This window comes from Coccinella septempunctata, chromosome 3 (genome assembly GCF_907165205.1).
Source record: "Coccinella septempunctata chromosome 3, icCocSept1.1, whole genome shotgun sequence".
Classification (NCBI taxonomy): Eukaryota; Metazoa; Arthropoda; class Insecta; order Coleoptera; family Coccinellidae; genus Coccinella; species Coccinella septempunctata.
In genome coordinates, this window is record NC_058191.1 from 40,544,182 (window position 1) to 40,562,288 (window position 18,107).

An 18,107-nucleotide genomic window follows, 5' to 3' on the forward strand; every position below is an offset into this window, starting at 1 on the left:
AACATAGATACATATTTATGTTTGGTATTTCTATGATCAAAACAGACAGTGTGTAAATCGCAGAGATTAGGAGAAAAAAGCTATATACAGACTTTCCTGAAATATATAAGTGCAACAAAATTTGGTAACAGATTTTCGAGGCAAAATTAGAAATCCCTCTTTTTGATTTCTGCCCCTAAAAATAGTCTTTTCTTTTTATCTCAGAATACGGTTGTACGAAAATCGCTGAATTTCGTACAGAGGAGTTTCACGATATCCGAAATCTCATATCAACTTATTTTGGCGATGAGCCACTTTATACACCATTTAACCTAAAATCTCACTTGTCTCTTGCAATTTTTTCTCGAAACGCAAGAGTTTCGAGTTTATCTAAAAATGTGATTGAAGATTGAACTATCGATCAACGATTTTAAGAAACTTAAAATATGGTGGATGCTCTATCGAAACTCCATTTTACCATCGAGTACTATGTGCCCACCCTCGATAGAGAATTGTACTCCAGGTTCAGTTAAAACTTCCTCAAGATCAAACGGATGTGCCGCAATGGATGAAGTTCTCAGATTTTATACTAGAAGGGTTGCTCTTTCAGAGTATGTATCACGTTTGAAACTACTATGACTTTTCTGCTACCTAACCCGAAGTTTAAAAAATGGCAATTAATTAAATAATTAAATTAAAAAAGTTTGGTGAGCAAATATAGGTTTCCGAACCCGCTTAATCTATTGCGAGCAATTTTATTCATCTTGGAAATGACATTTTTCAGAAATTGCAAATTCCAATCTGCGACATCTCCTGTTAAATTCGTCTGATCAAATTGGGATTTCCGATTATATAATCATCGTTGCCAATACTCTCAACCTAGCACAAAAACTAGATTTCGATGAATTAATGAAAAAGTACTTCGAATGACACAATACAAAATGTCAATTGTCAATGTTTCATAACCTACCTTGTGCCGCAGGTCAAAGATCCTCTTTGCGCAGGTTTTTAATGAGGTTAGTGAGGGTTCCTGCACATGATGAAAACCTGAATAATTATTTTCCCCTGTATTGGACCTTACTATTATAAAACTTACCTTATATAAGGATGATGACGAATAAACAGTAGACTATTATAGCAAAAAGTATATTAATTATATTCACAGTTATATATCACATATTTTTCTCCAACTTAAATATAAAATCAACTTTAACACACCAAGAGCGATTGCTTAAAAATAACATAACAATATTATTCTTATTGTATGTAATGTAGATTATATACAATGAACGAAAACATTCAGGTGATCATTCCAACAATTATCAATAGTCAGTGTTACATTTGTTTGTATGCTTCATGGATTCAAACTGATAAGAAATGTGATGAATCAAATTTACACTATATACAGTACACAATAAACTATATACAACTTTCATTTTAAAAATTAAATATGTCCTTTTAATACAGATGGCAACTTAACGAGTGTAAAATGATTATCAACATTCCTGCAACATTGCCATAGATGTTATAAAATAAGACTCAAATTCAAAACTTGCCTTTCTATTGTTTTTAATAAACTCTTCAAATAAACTACAAAACTCAAGAAGAGATTCGAAATGTCGGAATAGACGAAGAATGCACAACTGAAATAATTTTCACTATTGGTGGTTCAATCTTTGGCAAATATCGGTAGCGATGGTTAATAACCAAATTACCTACAAATAAACACTGGAAAAATGTCAATTCATTCAGGTGGCGTGATCACTTTGTTATTCTTTATTTTCAGTTTGATCCCCGATAGAGACCTAGATAGTGATGCTCCGGTGTTATCCTTGATAAGAACCATTTTTCCAGACGGCGTTTTCACCAATTTGAAATTCTCCACAGGCTTAGAATATTCACTGTCTGATGAAGTAGGTGGTGTTATTGGTGAGGACACTCTTGGCTTAAGTATCGATTTCATGGTGAGCTGCTTCTTTGGAGTTTGATTCTGAACAGCAGACTGAAAAGTATGAGGAGATAAAAATATCCCAACACTTTATTTAACTTGTATAATTCAACCAACCTCTTTAGTTTCCACAGTTGATTGTTGTTCAGAGTCCGAATCCTCAATAGCTATACAATCCCCTCCATTATCAGGGGAAACCTTTTTCTCGTGCTTGGGGGCACCATCTAGCTTTTGTCGGAATTTGGCGTATTCCTTCAGTCTTTTTTCTTCCGGCAGGTGCATTAAGAGCTCCATGTATCTCTTCAGATATGTTTGTTTTTTGACGATTAACTCTTTCTTTGTATCAATGAGAGCTTTTTCTTGGCTTTTCAGTTTATCGATTTCCAAACTTCCCTAAAAACAATTCCCAGCAATTAGGTTTAAGTGATTATACGGACTCGAATATTAGTGAATGAAAACTTCGTGGACACTCGAGATACATATAATATGTTTAAAATCGCGCGCGAAATTAAAGTATGAACTGAAGTTACCAATATGTTGCATTAAATAATACAATTTCTCAAAATACTGTAGATAACGTTTTAGATAGTCATGAGAATCATACAATAGTATCATGACTTTTATACTACATGTATCTCAAGTTAAGCTTAAGTTCGCTAATGGGAATTCTTTTATAAAATTTTCTGAAAAATGATGAGTAGCATTCAATAATTCACCCTACATCTCATAAGCAGGTGTAGCTTCTTTTTTTTTATACTATCACTTGAATAAACACTATCGAATCTAAAAAATTGTAACGCAATACAAAAGCGCTGAGCGGACATGCGGAAAAAAACATAATTATCAATTCAAACTGTCGATTATACCTAATTGTCAGTTTAAACTGTCAATAATAACTAATTGTCAGTTTAAACTGTCAATTATAACTAATTGTCAGTTTAAACTGTCAATTATAACTAATTGTCAGTTTAAACTGTCAATAATAGCTAATTGTGAGTTTAAACTGTCAATTATACATAATTGTCAGTTGAAACTGACAATTATACATAATTGACGGTTAAAACAATTATTATACATAAATAACTGTCAACTTGAACTGGCAATTATGTATAATTTTCTGTTGCATGTTAGTTCACGAATAATTTAAAGAGGAAAATTTCTCTTACCAAACAAGAATAGAGTAAGAGTGTAAAAAACTCACTAGGATCAATCTCAGATAGTACAGATATTTTAACAGTAGATTTTCAACAAAATCCGAAGCTGATGAAGAATTTTTCCACATAAAAACAGTTTTACCAGAAGTTTGAAGAATTCTAATGAGTAGGTATGAAGTTGTCTATTTTTTGCGAAAAAATAAAAACTTTGCTACTAACGAAATGTTATCGTAGTGATTTAATTGATTAAACTTTTTCCATTAATTTGTGGAATTGCTTAATGGCGTGTACATTAAACTATTTTTTTGTCAGAAGAGATTTTCTTAGTTTTTGAGTTTTTCTCAGAGAAAAGTAATTAATTTCATTCCAACAGGTTCAAATGTTACACTACCAGTACTAGTCGAAGACTGAAAGCATCCCAGATAAAAGATGGATATTCCATTTTTTTAACATTTGAGAAGACTTAATTAAAGAGTGTGATAAACCTTATCATCCCAGTAAATATGTCATTCCACTCATGTCAATTACTTTTAGTATCTAAATTCTAAACTCCCAAAAAGTTTTCCATGAGGAAACAACACACCAAACATAATTCTACCTTCCCAAACTCTACTACGCAAAAAAATTCTTAATCAAAGATGAAATTATGTTTGTTATGTTAGCAGATGAGTTAAACATCAAACTGATTTTTAATGTTAAATTATTACCAATTTTGATAAATGGGCCACGTTATCAAGTACATCTTCAAGTTGTTCATCTTTTGGTAAAAGAAACAATCCCAAAGTTGTCAAACGAGATCTTACCAAAAATTGAGCTCGTTTAGCCAGTCTCTGCAGAACGTCTTCTTGGGTAGTACCCAGAGTAACAGCTAACTCGGGTGTCAGTTTTCTAGAATCCAAAATTCCAAACGCTCCGCATATCTGTAAGAATTCCGGTCAAAACAACACAAGATTTAGATTCAAGACTTTCCAATGATGCCAAATGTGAATTAAACTACTGAAATTTTTCGGCACATTTCAGAAGAATTTCTCCCTTATTGTGCATTCAATGAATTTTTATAATCTGACATTACTCACATGAGTTCCATTCAGCAACTTAGGGTCTACCGGCTTTATAATTTTCAGAGTGTTAACATCCTCCTTCACGGCAATTCTCAAATTGAAAGTAGCAGGCACTGGCAATAACAGATTGGCGAAACGTCTGTAAACAACAAAATATCGAACTAGAAATAATATCCACAAAAGAGAACACGAAAAATCAAAGTTTAAATTTCTCCTTTTACTTGCATCAGAAGTGTGCCACTTTAAATAGTTCAAACTCAAAGAATGGCCGATAGAACATACTAAACTGGTAAAAAGAGTTTTATTAGATAGTAAGTAACTGTAATTCAGTAATAAATCAGTAACATACCTTTTGATGAACAGAATGGCGACAGTAACATTGGCAAATCGCAGAACCTTATTGCCGAAGGGCCAATCCACCTCCACGGCCTCGCTATCCTCAGACCTAACAGCGCCCAGATATCCGAATCCCGGTATGTTCGTCATCAGATAACAATTGTAGTCTTGCAGCCTCATCTTCTTCCCGTTCAAAATCGAAAAATTCGGGAATTTGACGAACGCCTTCGTCTCCAAATCCATGGACGTTATGAAATTGCCGCTACCGTCCAGGAATTGCGAGTTCAAATTCTGCAGCTCCTCGTGGTTCTTCAAATAATTCTGGTCGTCTTTACTCGGCTTCGTGGACGTGCTAGGCAGAGGGGTGAGGACGGCATATTCGGAATTTTCATCGGTTTGTTTCGACGTGGAAACATTGGGATTCGACAATATAATTTTTTTCTTCACTTTCGCAGCATTCGATTTCGTCAGGCGACAGTAAAAATCTTTGGAAACCAGCCACTTATCCTTCCTTTTCAAGGGAATCGCGCCACCCTGCACCCTTTCGAAATATTCCGTAGGGACCAATTCCTGTTTCAGATACCGCAGCGTCTGTAAATCGTGATCTTCCAGCATCTCGTACGGTCCAATAAAAAGCATGTCGACAAACTTAGGTACGGCATAAATCCCAAAATTTTTCTGACTGTACCCAGCGCTCAATTTTCTGCCCTGCAGACTGACGGTCTTGTGGGTATCTTGGGCTTTCTTCACGACGCTCATGAGGTCTGTATATTTGATCGAATAGTTGTTCTTCAGGAAAGACAGGAAGGTGAAGTTCGAGTTTAAGAACAGCATTCTCCATCGTAGGGATTCGTATACAGGGAGTCCGACGTGAAGAGGAGCTGTGTCTTCGTTAGACGGTTGACCGTTGGGCAAAACGTACAACACCGTCGGAAAATAATCCTTCTGCGTCATCACTAATAAGTTCATTTCGTTATTGTGATTCTTGTGGGTGAAGAATTTGGAATCACGGGTAATTTTGACTTGTTCCGCTGTTGGTTCCTCTTGCGTTTCTTTTCTCTTCGGTTCTATGAACTGTTTGGCCTTTTCCTCGTGCGTTTCTTTTCTTTTCGGTTCTATGAACTGTTTGGCCTTTTCCTCTTCGGTGATATTCTTCAGGCATATTCCGGATATTTCGAAATAGTCGCCTCTAGGAGAAAGAATCAAATGTACCAATTTCGCAGGGGTACTCTTCGGGAGTTCTCCCGACAATATCCAATTCATAATTCCATTCTTTTTTTTAGATTCGCCAATTTCTACGTAACCAGGAGGGGAGCCTTTCTCGGTGAGATTCAAGAGCATGTTCTTATTGCTGTTTTTCCGACACCATATATTTATTTTACGACCGTAATAATTTCTCAATAGGTCGTTCCAAGGCAGTAGCCTCATGTAAGGAGCGGCACTTTTAACGCCGAGTTTCTTAACGAAGTCTTTGTTCTCGTTTGTCGGTACGATTATTTCACCATCGAACACTGCGTTACACGTTGAATTTTCCATTTTTTGGAGATGAGCGACCGGCTCATCGACGTAATCCCTCATTTTTTTCGTTGGCGTTTTATCCACCAACACGTCATCGAAAGTCTGTTTTCTCTTATGGGGACGTACTCCCAGTATGAAATATTTTAATCTATCAGAGGCTAAAATGGGTAGGGGCGTGGTAACGTCTATATATTCAGTGAACGGTTCTGTATAATTCAACTTTTGTATGGTGGCCGTATCGAATGTTACCGACATCTCAGTCTGGGATACTTTCGATCTTATCTTATTTTTATAGAAAGGAATCTCGTTTCTCGCCAATACTTCTGGGTGAACTCCGAAAATTCTAGCACAACGTCCCTTCTCCCTGTATTTCCTACTACCAACCACCCTCAATGCTTCCATATATTCCGAATCGGAAATATTCTCTGTTGGACTTTCTTCAATTTGTTCGTCGAGTTCTTTCGCTGTTTTCTTCTTTTCAACAGACAATTTCCTCTTCTTGTTTACTTTAGGCAAGGATTCCTGACCTTCGACGTCTGAGGGTGGATTAGAATTATTCTTCTCCTGACTAGATAAACAGCCACAACTATAGCAGTCATGATACAAGCAAAGAGGTATGATACCTTTAACGTCTAATTTTTCCAGTTCGACGTAACAGTTTGGAATCTCCTTGGTGTGATTCTCCCTCTCATCTTTCAACGAATCTGTATTCTCCTTCAAATCGAAGTCTTCGAAGAAATCCGAATATCGCTTCGGCATCCTTTTTGTCCGCTTCGTTTTATTCCTATCGCTGGACGGAATCAAAATTGTTTTATCGTTGGTGTGGATGATGGTTTGCGTGAATTCCTTCTCGACTTTGGCCAAGTTCCTCTTAGCTTGATCTTCGAGTCTCGTGACAGCGTCCGACGACAAGGTGGATCCTTCGAGCGAGATATTCTCGTCGGTGGAACAATTACACTCGAACATACATTCGATCTTCGAGCAATGAATCCCCAGTCGTGGGGTGCATGCTAAGCTTTTACAGACGCATCCTAATTTGCAAAAAGGCTTCTGACAACTGGATTCTTCTTCTTCCGACTCGTCAACTGAGACACTCAAAACTTTACAACTGAGTCTTAACAGTTCCGTATCCATCCTGCGACGTTTCGGTTTTTTAGCAGGACTAGCCTCAGCTGCGATGACCAATTCTTTATCTTTCTCCACGACAGGATCTTCCTTGTAAACTTCAGCATCTCTGACGATCAAATCTTCGTTTTCCTTATTTTCAACGTACGATACAATATCTTCCAAGACACTCTCCACTGTGTCTTTTTCAGCAGGAATATCATAAACCGTATCGTGATGAACACGGTTCCTTTTTCTCACCAAAATGTATTTTTGATTATTAGCATATGGGACGGTCAGGCTGAAACCCTGTTTCACTTGTTTCTTGTCCACAAGTGCGCTCAAAGCTAGCTCCAAACGATCCTCTTTAATCTTCGTATCAAACTTGAAAAAATGCTCCAAATGTCTAGGTACAGGTTTGCCAACCTCCGGTACAATATTCAATTTGACCGTTGGCAGTTTCCGCACCTCTGTGTGCCACAAGGACCGTGATTCTTTGTTTTGTAGTCTAAATTTTTCCCGTAAAGGGCCTGGTTTGTACGATACAGGGTCGGATTGTTGATGATACAAACCCAACAATGACAATTTCCTATTTTTATCGGTTTTATTGGCAAGTTCGTTAGTGGCGGCATGAGTTTTGTACAATTTTGGCTTGAATTTGATATTTACCAAGCATTCCTTTGTAACTGTAGTAGGTACGAACAATTTACGTCCATTGTAAACTACGTAACTTGTTTTATTGAAAACTGTTTCTATATTTGTGACTTTTGGTTTACTACCTTCCAACATTCTTCGTTTTTCAGCCAAAGTTTTAGGTTTGATACTTTTAGGCTTATCATCATCCTCTTTTTTCTCTGACTCATTAGTTGCACTCTCAGTCTGTGGTATTATAACAGTATTATATTTTTCTGTATTGATAGTTTCTTCCGCACCTAATTTGGGAATATTGTAGCTTATATTCAATGTTGAATTTTCCGTTAGGAATTCCTCCAAAGAATTACTGACAAAGGGTGATAATTCTTCTTTGTTAGGATTACTTTTTTTGGTTTTACTGCTACTAGTCGATTTAGGTAGATCCGATTGAGGTACTTCTTTGGTATTGGGCGAATCTTTGGGACTATCTTCTCGACACAACTGGAATTTCTTGTTTTGCCACCCCTTTATTTTAGTTACGTCTTTCGTTTTGGTCAATTTGATAAGATCGGTACTCTCAGGATTTTCGGGTTTTTTCAAATTTTCAGAGACCTCCGGGAATTCCACACCACCTTGTACATCGACAATCATGAAATCTGCGCCTGTAGAAAGAGAAAACAAAGAATCTACGCCGTTCCTTGCAGTTTGCTCCGAAATGGAGTTTTCTACGTCCACATCCATCGAATACTGTGGTGATGTAGGCTGATGGTCATTTATCATCGAACTGTCATCTGCGGAAACATTAACAGCATTCAGAACTTTCTTTTTGTCATAAGTTATGTTCAAATTATTTATTTTACATTTATCTTTGAATAAATTAGTCGTTTTCTTCCTATTTCTAAGTGTACACAATTGCAACTTTAGATTCTTTCGTATTTCTTCTTCTGAAACCTCATTAACTTTTGCAAAATCACTATGTGGTTTCTCAGGTTGTGAAGAAAGTACACCATTGCGTTTGCTTTGTTCAGTCTTTCTGGATTCAACGTCGTTCAAACATTTTATTGCTTTATGTAATATTCGTTTCTTTACGAAGCCCATTTTAACTCTTCTCATTCTCGAATTATCGATTTTGAGGACACCCTCAGATGTTGTAGGAATCGGACTCTTCACAGGAATACTCTGAACTTCTCCAGTTACTTCTTCAACATTTCTCAAGAATTCTTTAATCTCTGGGGTATTCTCCTCATTTTCATCTTCGTTATCGGATGGGTGAAAGTTTCCCTTGGAATTATTTGCAAAAAGATCACTTCTCAGTTTCAACAGGGGTTTAGCTGGCACAACTTCTATATCTTCCAACTGACAAACTTCTATATCGTTTTCTTTGGTATCGTCACTGTTTTCGGGATTTTTGGATGCGTTGTCATGGTCAATTTCCAATCTGTTGGACAACTTCTCCACCAAATCGTTTGATATTGATTTTCTCCTAAAAACATCATTCCATTTCTCCAGTACGTTTGTTTTTGGAATATTCGCATCAGAGTTCGATTCATCAATTTCAGATTGAAAAGATGCACTTTTTGGTGAGGTACTGATGCTTTTACTGGCCAGATTTGTGGGACATTCTTCAGAAGAACGTAAGGGTAAGGGACCTTGCACCAAGGGATGTTCCTCATTTGAAGTTTCCTTCTGATTTTTCGAGAGAGATTCATCTTCTAGACTCTTTTTGTTCACATCACATGTAGGAGGTTCGGTTGTATCCAAATCTTCATTTAATTCAGGTGATGCGTTATTCAAACCAGTCCTCGAGATCTCTTCTTGATGTTCAACGATAGAAGAGAGGTTTTCAGTTGTAGTTTCCACAGGTCCAAATACTTTATTTGATTTTTCACCAACACTCGATAACTGAGGATTTTCATGGATAACAGGATCTCCATTATAACCGTCAACACTAGAACCGTCTTGTTCATCAATATTATCACAGATGTTATTAGTAGTTTTTGAATTATCGAAATTACTATGTCCATCGACTTTTTCGGATGTGGTGTTAGCAGTATCATCATGATTGTCAGCTTTGCCTTCTGTAGAGTTTACTGAAGAAACTGCCTGTGTCGAATTATCGGTGGTTTCTGTGAAATTAAATTAATGAGTGGTGGTAAGTGTTGACTATCAACGCAACTTACTGTTTTGTTGGTTTTTATATTGTAACAACTTTTGTAGAAGGTCGTCACATGTCAATCCAGTTGATTCTATTAGAGCCTTAATAGGATCATTTGCTGCATCCATATTCTAGTTGGGGTTCCCCTGCAATATTCATTGCTGCAAAGCAAAAAGAATTTTCAATAAAACCCGCTCATCAAACATGAAATTAGAGAATCGCTTTGCGACGATCACCCAACCAGGTGTTGAACTCGCCTGGCGCTGCTTAGATTTAAAATAATATTTTCCCATATTTCCAAAAATTAAGAATTGAGAAAATCAACTATTGTCTCTAAATCTTCTCGATCTGGCATACTTTACAAAAAGATGTTTTCAAAATAAAGCAAAGCAAAGTGAATTAGTTAACTGCAAAAATATTTATTCATTTATTTACTTATTTGATTCATGCACCATTTCACATCCAGAGCCGAGGAATGGAAAAAAAATTAAATAAGCTCATAATGCACAGAATTCATGAAATGAAGCTAGTCATGAGTTGAAAAAAAAGGTGAAAAGAATAGAAGAATTAGTGATCAAAGAAGTAATACTATTGAACATCCACAATCAGGGTATGGTTCTGGCTGCAATAGAAAGACATTTTATTTTCCAATAAAAAATTCTTCTTACTATTCCTCATGCCAATATATTTTCATACGTCAAATCTAGGTATTAAGTATGAATTAGGATCAAGCACAGGTTCTCTGAAACACCCTGTACATATGAGAATAAATGGTTTCAGAAATTATTTATAAATAATTTATCTTTTGTACGAAACGTCTTTTTCCAAACAGTAACAAAAAGAGGGGTTGGAAGGGGTGGGTGGTATTTATAATTATTCACATTTTTTCAAGAGACAAGTTTGATATTTTATATTTAAAGGTAACTTTAGCTTATTTTATAACATTTTGTGGTTCTATTTCAAATTTGATTCCAGGAACGTCAATAAAGATTTAATGCCTCATTAAAATTTCACTTAGAAGTGAATAATGGTGGATTTAAATTTTAATGGAGCATTAAATTTCAAATGACATTCTTGGGGGTTACATAGCACATTTTTTCGAAAATCTGCTGGAAATTTCTCTCAAAAAGTTTCAATATCAGAATAACGCCAGATCAGAGATTAATGTCACCGAAATATTTACATACAAAACACCTGTACATACAACACACACCTGTTTCTGAAATTATTAAATATTTAATGAGGCATTTTCACCCTGCAGCATAGTACACAATTTCGATTTCTGATGGCCCCATATGGAGGGGGGTGATGACCATTTTACACCTCTACCCGGAAATAAATGAGAGTTGTCGAAATTTTTTTGTCCCCAACTATTGAATAACATGAATACAGACATTATTGAAAATGAGATGAAATATTTGAAAAAGAAATTTGTTCACATTTGTGGACAAAGTATAGTATTCTCTCGCATTATGGCTATTATTCAATGGACGAAACTTGACCTCGTATCGTTTGGTAATCGTAATGTGCGTGAAAAATATCCCGCATAAAATTATCGTTGAAAATTAATTGAATTAAATGAAAACCCTTTCTGGATAAAACTTCGCCGAAAAAATAATGAAATTCTATGATCGCGTGCCATCGAGATCTAAAATCGGTCGTGACAGTTGAAGAAACTCCTCCAGAATTTTATGAACCATCTTAGTTTTGGCCGTAATGAAAAAATTCCAAAAAACCTCTCTGCAAAAGCTGTAAAATGAATTGCCAAACAATTTTTCAAAATAATATATTTGCTGTCTGAAAAGACTTCAGAACTCTAATGAACCAGAAGCTAAAACATAACCGAAATCGACATAGCAATACATCTTTTATAGATAAGGTGAGTTATTCTTATCAATTCCTTCAATAATCATCCACCATATACTGAACAACCATAGAATGATAAAATAACGAATGAAGTCAAGCAGAAAAAATGGCTCCCTTCGCTTCCAAAAACAAAATGGCGGATCCGATGTTAAAGTCAAGGTTGGTGCCATTTTTAGGTTAGGGATGAAAATACATTCTGCGATTGTTAACTTACAAAACAACGAACCCACAATTGAAATTGACTTAACCCCAAGAGACATTTCCAATCTGGCGAGACAAACTAAATCCAAAAAGATTGAATCATCCTACCTTTCCAGAAGACCAGCGTAGAGTTCATATATGGCGAGCAGGAGAAAACGCGAAGTACGGAGAACCCGTTACTTCATCAGGAACGGATAAAACGTTCACGGAGAGAACGCTCCGTTTACCGCATAAATTATCGAGCACTTGCAGATATCGACGGAAAAATTTCATGGAATCGTCGTTTTATTCCACTTCGCATTTCAATCTTCTTTCTCGTTCACGGTAATGGCGGGCGAAACGAAATGGTCGGCTTATCGGACCGGGCGTCGCAGTAACCGCTGCTGCATCGTGGCGCGCTCGAGGACGTCATTCCGGATCGTCGTTTACAGTAAATCGAGACGCAGAACGAGCGTTCCGTTCATTCCTTTTGGACGCATAGAGTCGCATGGCGAAAATGAAGAACGAAATATCGCTTCGAATGAACCTGAAAATTCCGAACCCATACGGAAATTAATAACAAAACCGGAGCATATCTGTCGCGTGATATTTTCAACACAGCGTCACCGTGGGACACATGTTCGATAGTTATTTTTCACAATTCTAACCTGAATGCGGGAATTTAAGAATGGAATTCCACTCAACTACGAATTATTTGTATTCAGAAGTGTATCCAATAGATACCATAAACACATTCGGATGATTACTGAGACAGAGTGTATTTTGTGATGGCACTGAAGCGAAATTATCTGATTGAATAACAAATCCTGCAGAATCTTACAAGTTATAATTTACTTTCCGGCAGGCTTTCAAATTACAACATTCCAGAGTAGCATTTTACAATCTTGAATATAGCTTTTGAATATTTTCTTCAGTTTTCATTATTTTATTCTCATCTTTCGTGATAGCACTTATTATATATGCCGAGTTTCCCAGAATAGCAACCAGCAGAAAGAGTAGACATGAATAGGGTAGAATGCATGATAGAATCATATCAATGGAAAGGGTAGTTTGGAGAGGAAAATGCTCTGAATTATATATTTATAAATGACACAGAATCGGCCACACGATTCATTAAAGGGAAACAACCAATCAAGACAGCTTGGAATCGACTGGATTATCAGTTTTATTAGAATTAGATGGAAGTTAATAGAAAAATCCTTGATTCAAAATTCAGCTTATAATGCAAATATCCACATAACACAGAGGGGGACAATAATTTATGGAACTAGGTATCACCTTCTTGCTTTCTATTTGTTTATGTAGGTGTTCTAAACATATGCAAGGAAACTTCTGAATAATGACTAAACCAAAGATTAATCTCCGTGTATTATTTAACGAGCATATTATTATTAATATGGTTTTTTTTCAATCGGCGATGTTTAGCAAAGTTTGGTAAATCAACCAAATGAACAATACCCATAATATGCGTCTAGCAAGCTTTATTTTATTCACCATTACCGTATTCGGGTTCGAATTTCGGACGGTCCGAGAATTGTTCTAGAACTGCGCAAAACTGTTGCGCAGTTAGTATCGAATCCTCTGCGCAGTTCTAGAACCATTCTCAGACTGTCTGAAAGTCGAACCCGAATACTGCTTATTTATAAAATTCAATAATATCTCATATAATTTTCGATAATATCTGTATTCTTTTCAATATGCATGGATTGCAATATTTCTGTATAGAAATATCTCTATGTTCAGAGCCTCCTGTCTGTGATTCTGACCACTGAATATCTCATAAATCACATGTGATAACGAGAAGACATTCAGTGGATAATATGGATCATAAATCAAACTTATTTTTATGAATATCATTAAGATCAAGGAACGCTTAGACTATCCGGCAAGTTATTTAAAATAGTTCAGGCTGTTTTTGCTACCATTTGTCATTATATTTCCAATATCAGGACAGAAATACTTTTACAATACCACATTTTTAATTATTTGCAATTTAAATTCTATTCCAGTACCTATACGTATATCGTATGCATTTGGTTGTTTTTTAGGAGTTAACACATAGTCTATTCATAGGGGTTTTCAAAAATTTCTTCCTCTTTTCTTTTTCCGATGGCTTCATCTCCTTCACTCGAACTTCGTTGGGTAGAACGGTTCTTCATTCTTCGTCTATGTTCACGTAATGAAATAATCATAGACATAGAGACTCTTATTTTCGTCCAGAGTGAAAAACGCCATCTTTCGAATTCTCCCAACATTAATGCCCATGAAAGAACAATGATTTTTCAAGTTAATCAGGTATTGCAATTCTCAGTAGTCCTTCGAATTACTAGAAAACCATCTTATTTTAAAAACGCATCCGCCAATTTAATTTTAAGTGTAAGCCATGAGGCTGTTATTTACGGTAATAGGTATCATCCGAAATACAGTCATCAATAAATAATTTATCAATTGATACCTACCTTACGAATATATGAAGAGGCAGAATACTTCAAACAAAATAAATTCACGAAAAAAGATTCTTCATCTCATTTCATTTCGATATATTTATGTACCAAAATTTTGTCTTGACATTTTGAGACACGTATCTATATTTGGTAGAATATGTATACGTATACAAGTCTTAATTTCGTGGGTACCTACCAAAACGAAGAACCTCAACAACTAGATTGCGAAACTTTGCGTATATTACAGATCTTTCAGAAGAATTACGAAATTTCTTCATATTGGTTTTTGTTTTTGACAAAAGAGGTATGAATTCCTGATAAAAATAAAACCCTAATGTTTGGTCTTTTCAAGAATGAACTTTCATTATGATCGACCACACATTCTGAAGTTTTAAGGTTACCTTTGACAAGTACTTGAGAAAAAATACTTCTACTACTTGAACCAAAAGATATCGATTGACCTATACATTTAAGATTTAACCAGATGCTTATGTTTCAGGTTTGTACAATAAGACTGCTGTGGTGAGTGAGACAAAAGTCCAGTAGTGTATTTCATTAATAATATTGGGAAATGGATCATTTTATTCGAAAATACCAGTATGAAAAGAACTAAGTACTGATATCTTCATCCAACACAAATCGGAAATATCAAAAATCAACAAAAACGAAAAAAAAAATGTCTACTGCTAACTGAACTGTTACTTAGTCCGAAAAATCTCAATAACTATTTACCCAATAAATTCCAAAGATTTTTCACCATACACTCAGAAATAATTTTTTTCCACTTTATTTATATCATATATCCACACTAGACACCACCAAAACGAACTCTGAACAAAAATTTATAAAAGGAATAGAACCCAAATGTATTTTGCGTTTTGTGAATAACAAAATTTAACACATAGAAACTCATATAGAGATAACCTAAAAACAGCATGTCTTATAACAAGAAAAAGAAAAGTTGGCTATATCGAAAACGGGATATTTAGTACCATAGACATGGACTATGCCTTCCCTTTCCATCTATGCATGAAATACGGTCAAAAAAAGTGACAGAGAGAAACGCACGTTGGGCATGCAGTTGTCTTTTTCTAGAATATTGATTGGTCCACATTCACCTCTATGTGAACCAAAAAGAGAAAGTAATGCCCGACGATCATTTCTCTCTTTCTATAAAAAAAAGCCAATTTCATGCTGACATTGCTCAGTCCATGTCTCTATGTCTATGTTTTGTACATATAAAAACTAAAAAATAGTCATGGGCGCCCGCAGGGGGGGCCACGGCCACCTCTGAGATTCTGATAGACACCGTTAGAGAAATTTTTCTTTCAGTAAAACTAATCGTAGATGATATTTTGCCCCCCCTGAGAAAAATTTCTGCGGGCGCCCATGAAAATAGTGTTTAGAGCAACAACTGAAGACAAAAAGTCGATTTTCAACGGGAATTTTCAAGTCACATGAAGTTTAAAAGAATCTTGGACACCATTTTGAATTTCCATGAAAAGGAATATTCCGGAAGCAAAATGGCATCAACTGTAACTTCTACATTTTTCGTTTTCAAAACAAGTCTCGACCCTGGGAGAAAATGCTTTTTCTTTCATAAATCGTGAAGAAGAAACATCATCAGCGTTTCAAAAACCACGTTGCGAATTTGGAGGTTAAAAAAATTGTCGCCATTTTCCATTCGATAGAAAGAACTGACCGTTATACAGAAATATTCTGTAAGGATTATACTCCATTCCACTCATTCAGGGAAATTTGCGTTAAACCTATTTTGGAAGAAACAAAATGGCGACAGTTCTTTTAGGTGGTATTTGGGTCATTCCTTCCGCCATGTTAAAAGTGGTCTTCAATCCTTGAAATAAACTCATGAACATACTGTACTTATTGCATAAGAACCACATTTTATTCAAGGGATTATTCTGAATTCTTACCATATTTCTCTTCTCTTCAGATTACACACACTTTTCGTAAACAATATGGACGCTTAGCATATTCGAAATCATGATAGCCAATATCAACAATAAAAATTTCCCTCTCCACCATTAATCACCGGAAATGATCTTCTAATAGTTATCGGATTTGATTAAACAATTATAATGCACTTGTACTCACATGAAAAAATCAGTTTCTGTTTAGTGAATTGAATTTGTAATTGACTGATCATTAGCTTTCTGCATGCAACTTTTGATAATGCAGAAATGAAAATTAACATGGCGCTATATCGAGACCACAGAATTCAAATGTTATCAAACAAAAATGAGTTGATCATTGTTTGTTTACTGTCAAAGAATAAAAATGCAATTCCTAGATGGTTTGTAATAAAATGCAATGAAATTATTTTTAGATTTGATGAATTAATTTCCAGAATTAACTTGTCCCCAGTGTAAGCGTGATTTCATAACTGCCTCGGAATTATTGAAGCATTTTGCGACACATGTAACAGAGGAATTCATCATAAATCCAGATGTTGAAAGGGGTGAACAGAAACATCAGTTAACTAGAAAGATGTTACCAGACCTTCGTCCAATTACAAAAAAAGTTCATGATAAATATTCAGAGGAAAATGTGAATCCATTAACATTTTGTGAGGTTACTTTAGATGAAGGTAAAGCAAATCATTTGGACAAAATTGAGTCAGCTAGGAAAACTAAGAAATACAAATGTCTGTATTGCAAAAAATGTTTTGGGTGGTCAACAGATCTGAAAAGACATCTTTTATCACATACGGGAGAAAAACCTTTTAAATGCATATCATGTAACCTGAGCTATGCACGAAAATTCATTTTACACAAGCACATCAATAAATACCACAAAAAAACTAGAATTCCCGACTTAAAACCTATTGATACAGGATTTTCAATTAAACTTCATAAAAAGAATATTTCATGACAGGAATTGATAATAAGATACACTATTCCAATTTTCACATATTTATGTGGAGGTAGTAGAGCTTAATGAATAAGAAGGCAAAAGTACTTTATTAGAGTATATTATTAATAAGATGAGGATATTTTTTGACATGAATGCTATATTTGTACATAGGTTCAGTTGCTGGAATTAATCGCTTAAACAGGTGTCTAAGAAAAGCATCATTTCATTGTCACGTTTGTGTTGTGTGTACACTAATGGGATCTCATTATTAGAAGAACAATTAGAACGCAACACATATAAGGTTTATATACAAATTTGGTATATTTTTAGACTAAAATTATGCCATTCATTACATGAAAGGTTCAGCAATGAAGTGATGCTTGTGAGATGAGTTTATACTAAAACTACTATATAATTCCTTTGAATATAGATTTATAATTTACTGTCTTCCTGGTGCTCTCAAAATCTCTTTTTATTGTCCAAATGTCATTTGTCTTCCACCCTATACTTCAAAAAAACATTTGTGATGTCATTTTTTATAGTGCCTGTATACTAGTCATACTGCCAAAAAAAGTATTTTCAATGAATATTGATTGTAATTTGTAAAGAAAGTGCCTAATAGAATATTTCTTTTATCATTTTTGTCAAATTTATTTCCCCATACATTTAAATTACTCAAAAGCTTTTAACAAAGAGTTAACGTTTGCTTATATCATATTTTCATTTTAAACTGCACACGAAGAACTAATTTTTTTAAATTGTTAGTATTTCCGGATTAATTTTGATCGCCATTTGTTGTTTTTTCTTGATTTCTCAACAGAAAAGAAATCTTTT

At 35.2% G+C, this 18,107-nt stretch overlaps 2 protein-coding genes across 5 annotated transcripts; one reads left to right on the top strand and one right to left on the bottom strand.

Annotated features, from left to right (window-relative positions):
* Nucleotides 1-1,111: 1,111 nt before the first annotated feature.
* Nucleotides 1,112-16,643, bottom strand: LOC123309772. Of its 4 annotated transcripts, none has more exons than XM_044893030.1 (7): nt 16,515-16,643; nt 9,914-10,049; nt 4,492-9,859; nt 4,158-4,281; nt 3,789-4,001; nt 2,045-2,320; nt 1,112-1,981 (listed from the first exon to the last, which is right to left on the bottom strand). In XM_044893030.1, exons 2-7 carry the CDS (start codon nt 10,014-10,016, stop codon nt 1,724-1,726), a joined length of 6,342 nt encoding a protein of 2,113 aa, XP_044748965.1. In that variant the 5' UTR covers nt 10,017-10,049; nt 16,515-16,643; the 3' UTR covers nt 1,112-1,723. The 4 variants fall into 4 exon arrangements, with proteins under 4 accessions (XP_044748965.1, XP_044748966.1, XP_044748963.1 ...); XM_044893031.1 differs by lacking the exon at nt 16,515-16,643 and adding an exon at nt 16,334-16,489 and having other exon boundaries at nt 3,885-4,001; XM_044893028.1 differs by lacking the exon at nt 16,515-16,643 and adding an exon at nt 16,334-16,489.
* Nucleotides 16,572-17,911, top strand: LOC123309776 (zinc finger protein Xfin-like). Its single transcript, XM_044893037.1, has 2 exons — nt 16,572-16,713; nt 16,768-17,911. The coding sequence occupies exons 1-2, from the start codon at nt 16,698-16,700 to the stop codon at nt 17,289-17,291; spliced, it is 540 nt and encodes a 179-aa protein (XP_044748972.1). The 5' UTR covers nt 16,572-16,697; the 3' UTR covers nt 17,292-17,911.
* The last annotated feature ends 196 nt before the right edge of the window (nt 17,912-18,107 follow it).

Excerpts from the sequence above, each read along its gene's own strand:
- LOC123309772 (XM_044893030.1), bottom strand. The coding sequence starts at position 10,016 with ATGGATGCAGCAAATGATCCTATTAAGGCTCTAATAGAATCAACTGGA. Across the intron at positions 4,002-4,157 it reads AGTTGCTGAATGGAACTCAT|ATATGCGGAGCGTTTGGAAT; the intron begins GTGAGTAATGTC and ends GAATTCTTACAG. Across the intron at positions 2,321-3,788 it reads TGGCCCATTTATCAAAATTG|GGAAGTTTGGAAATCGATAA; the intron begins GTAATAATTTAA and ends AATTGTTTTTAG.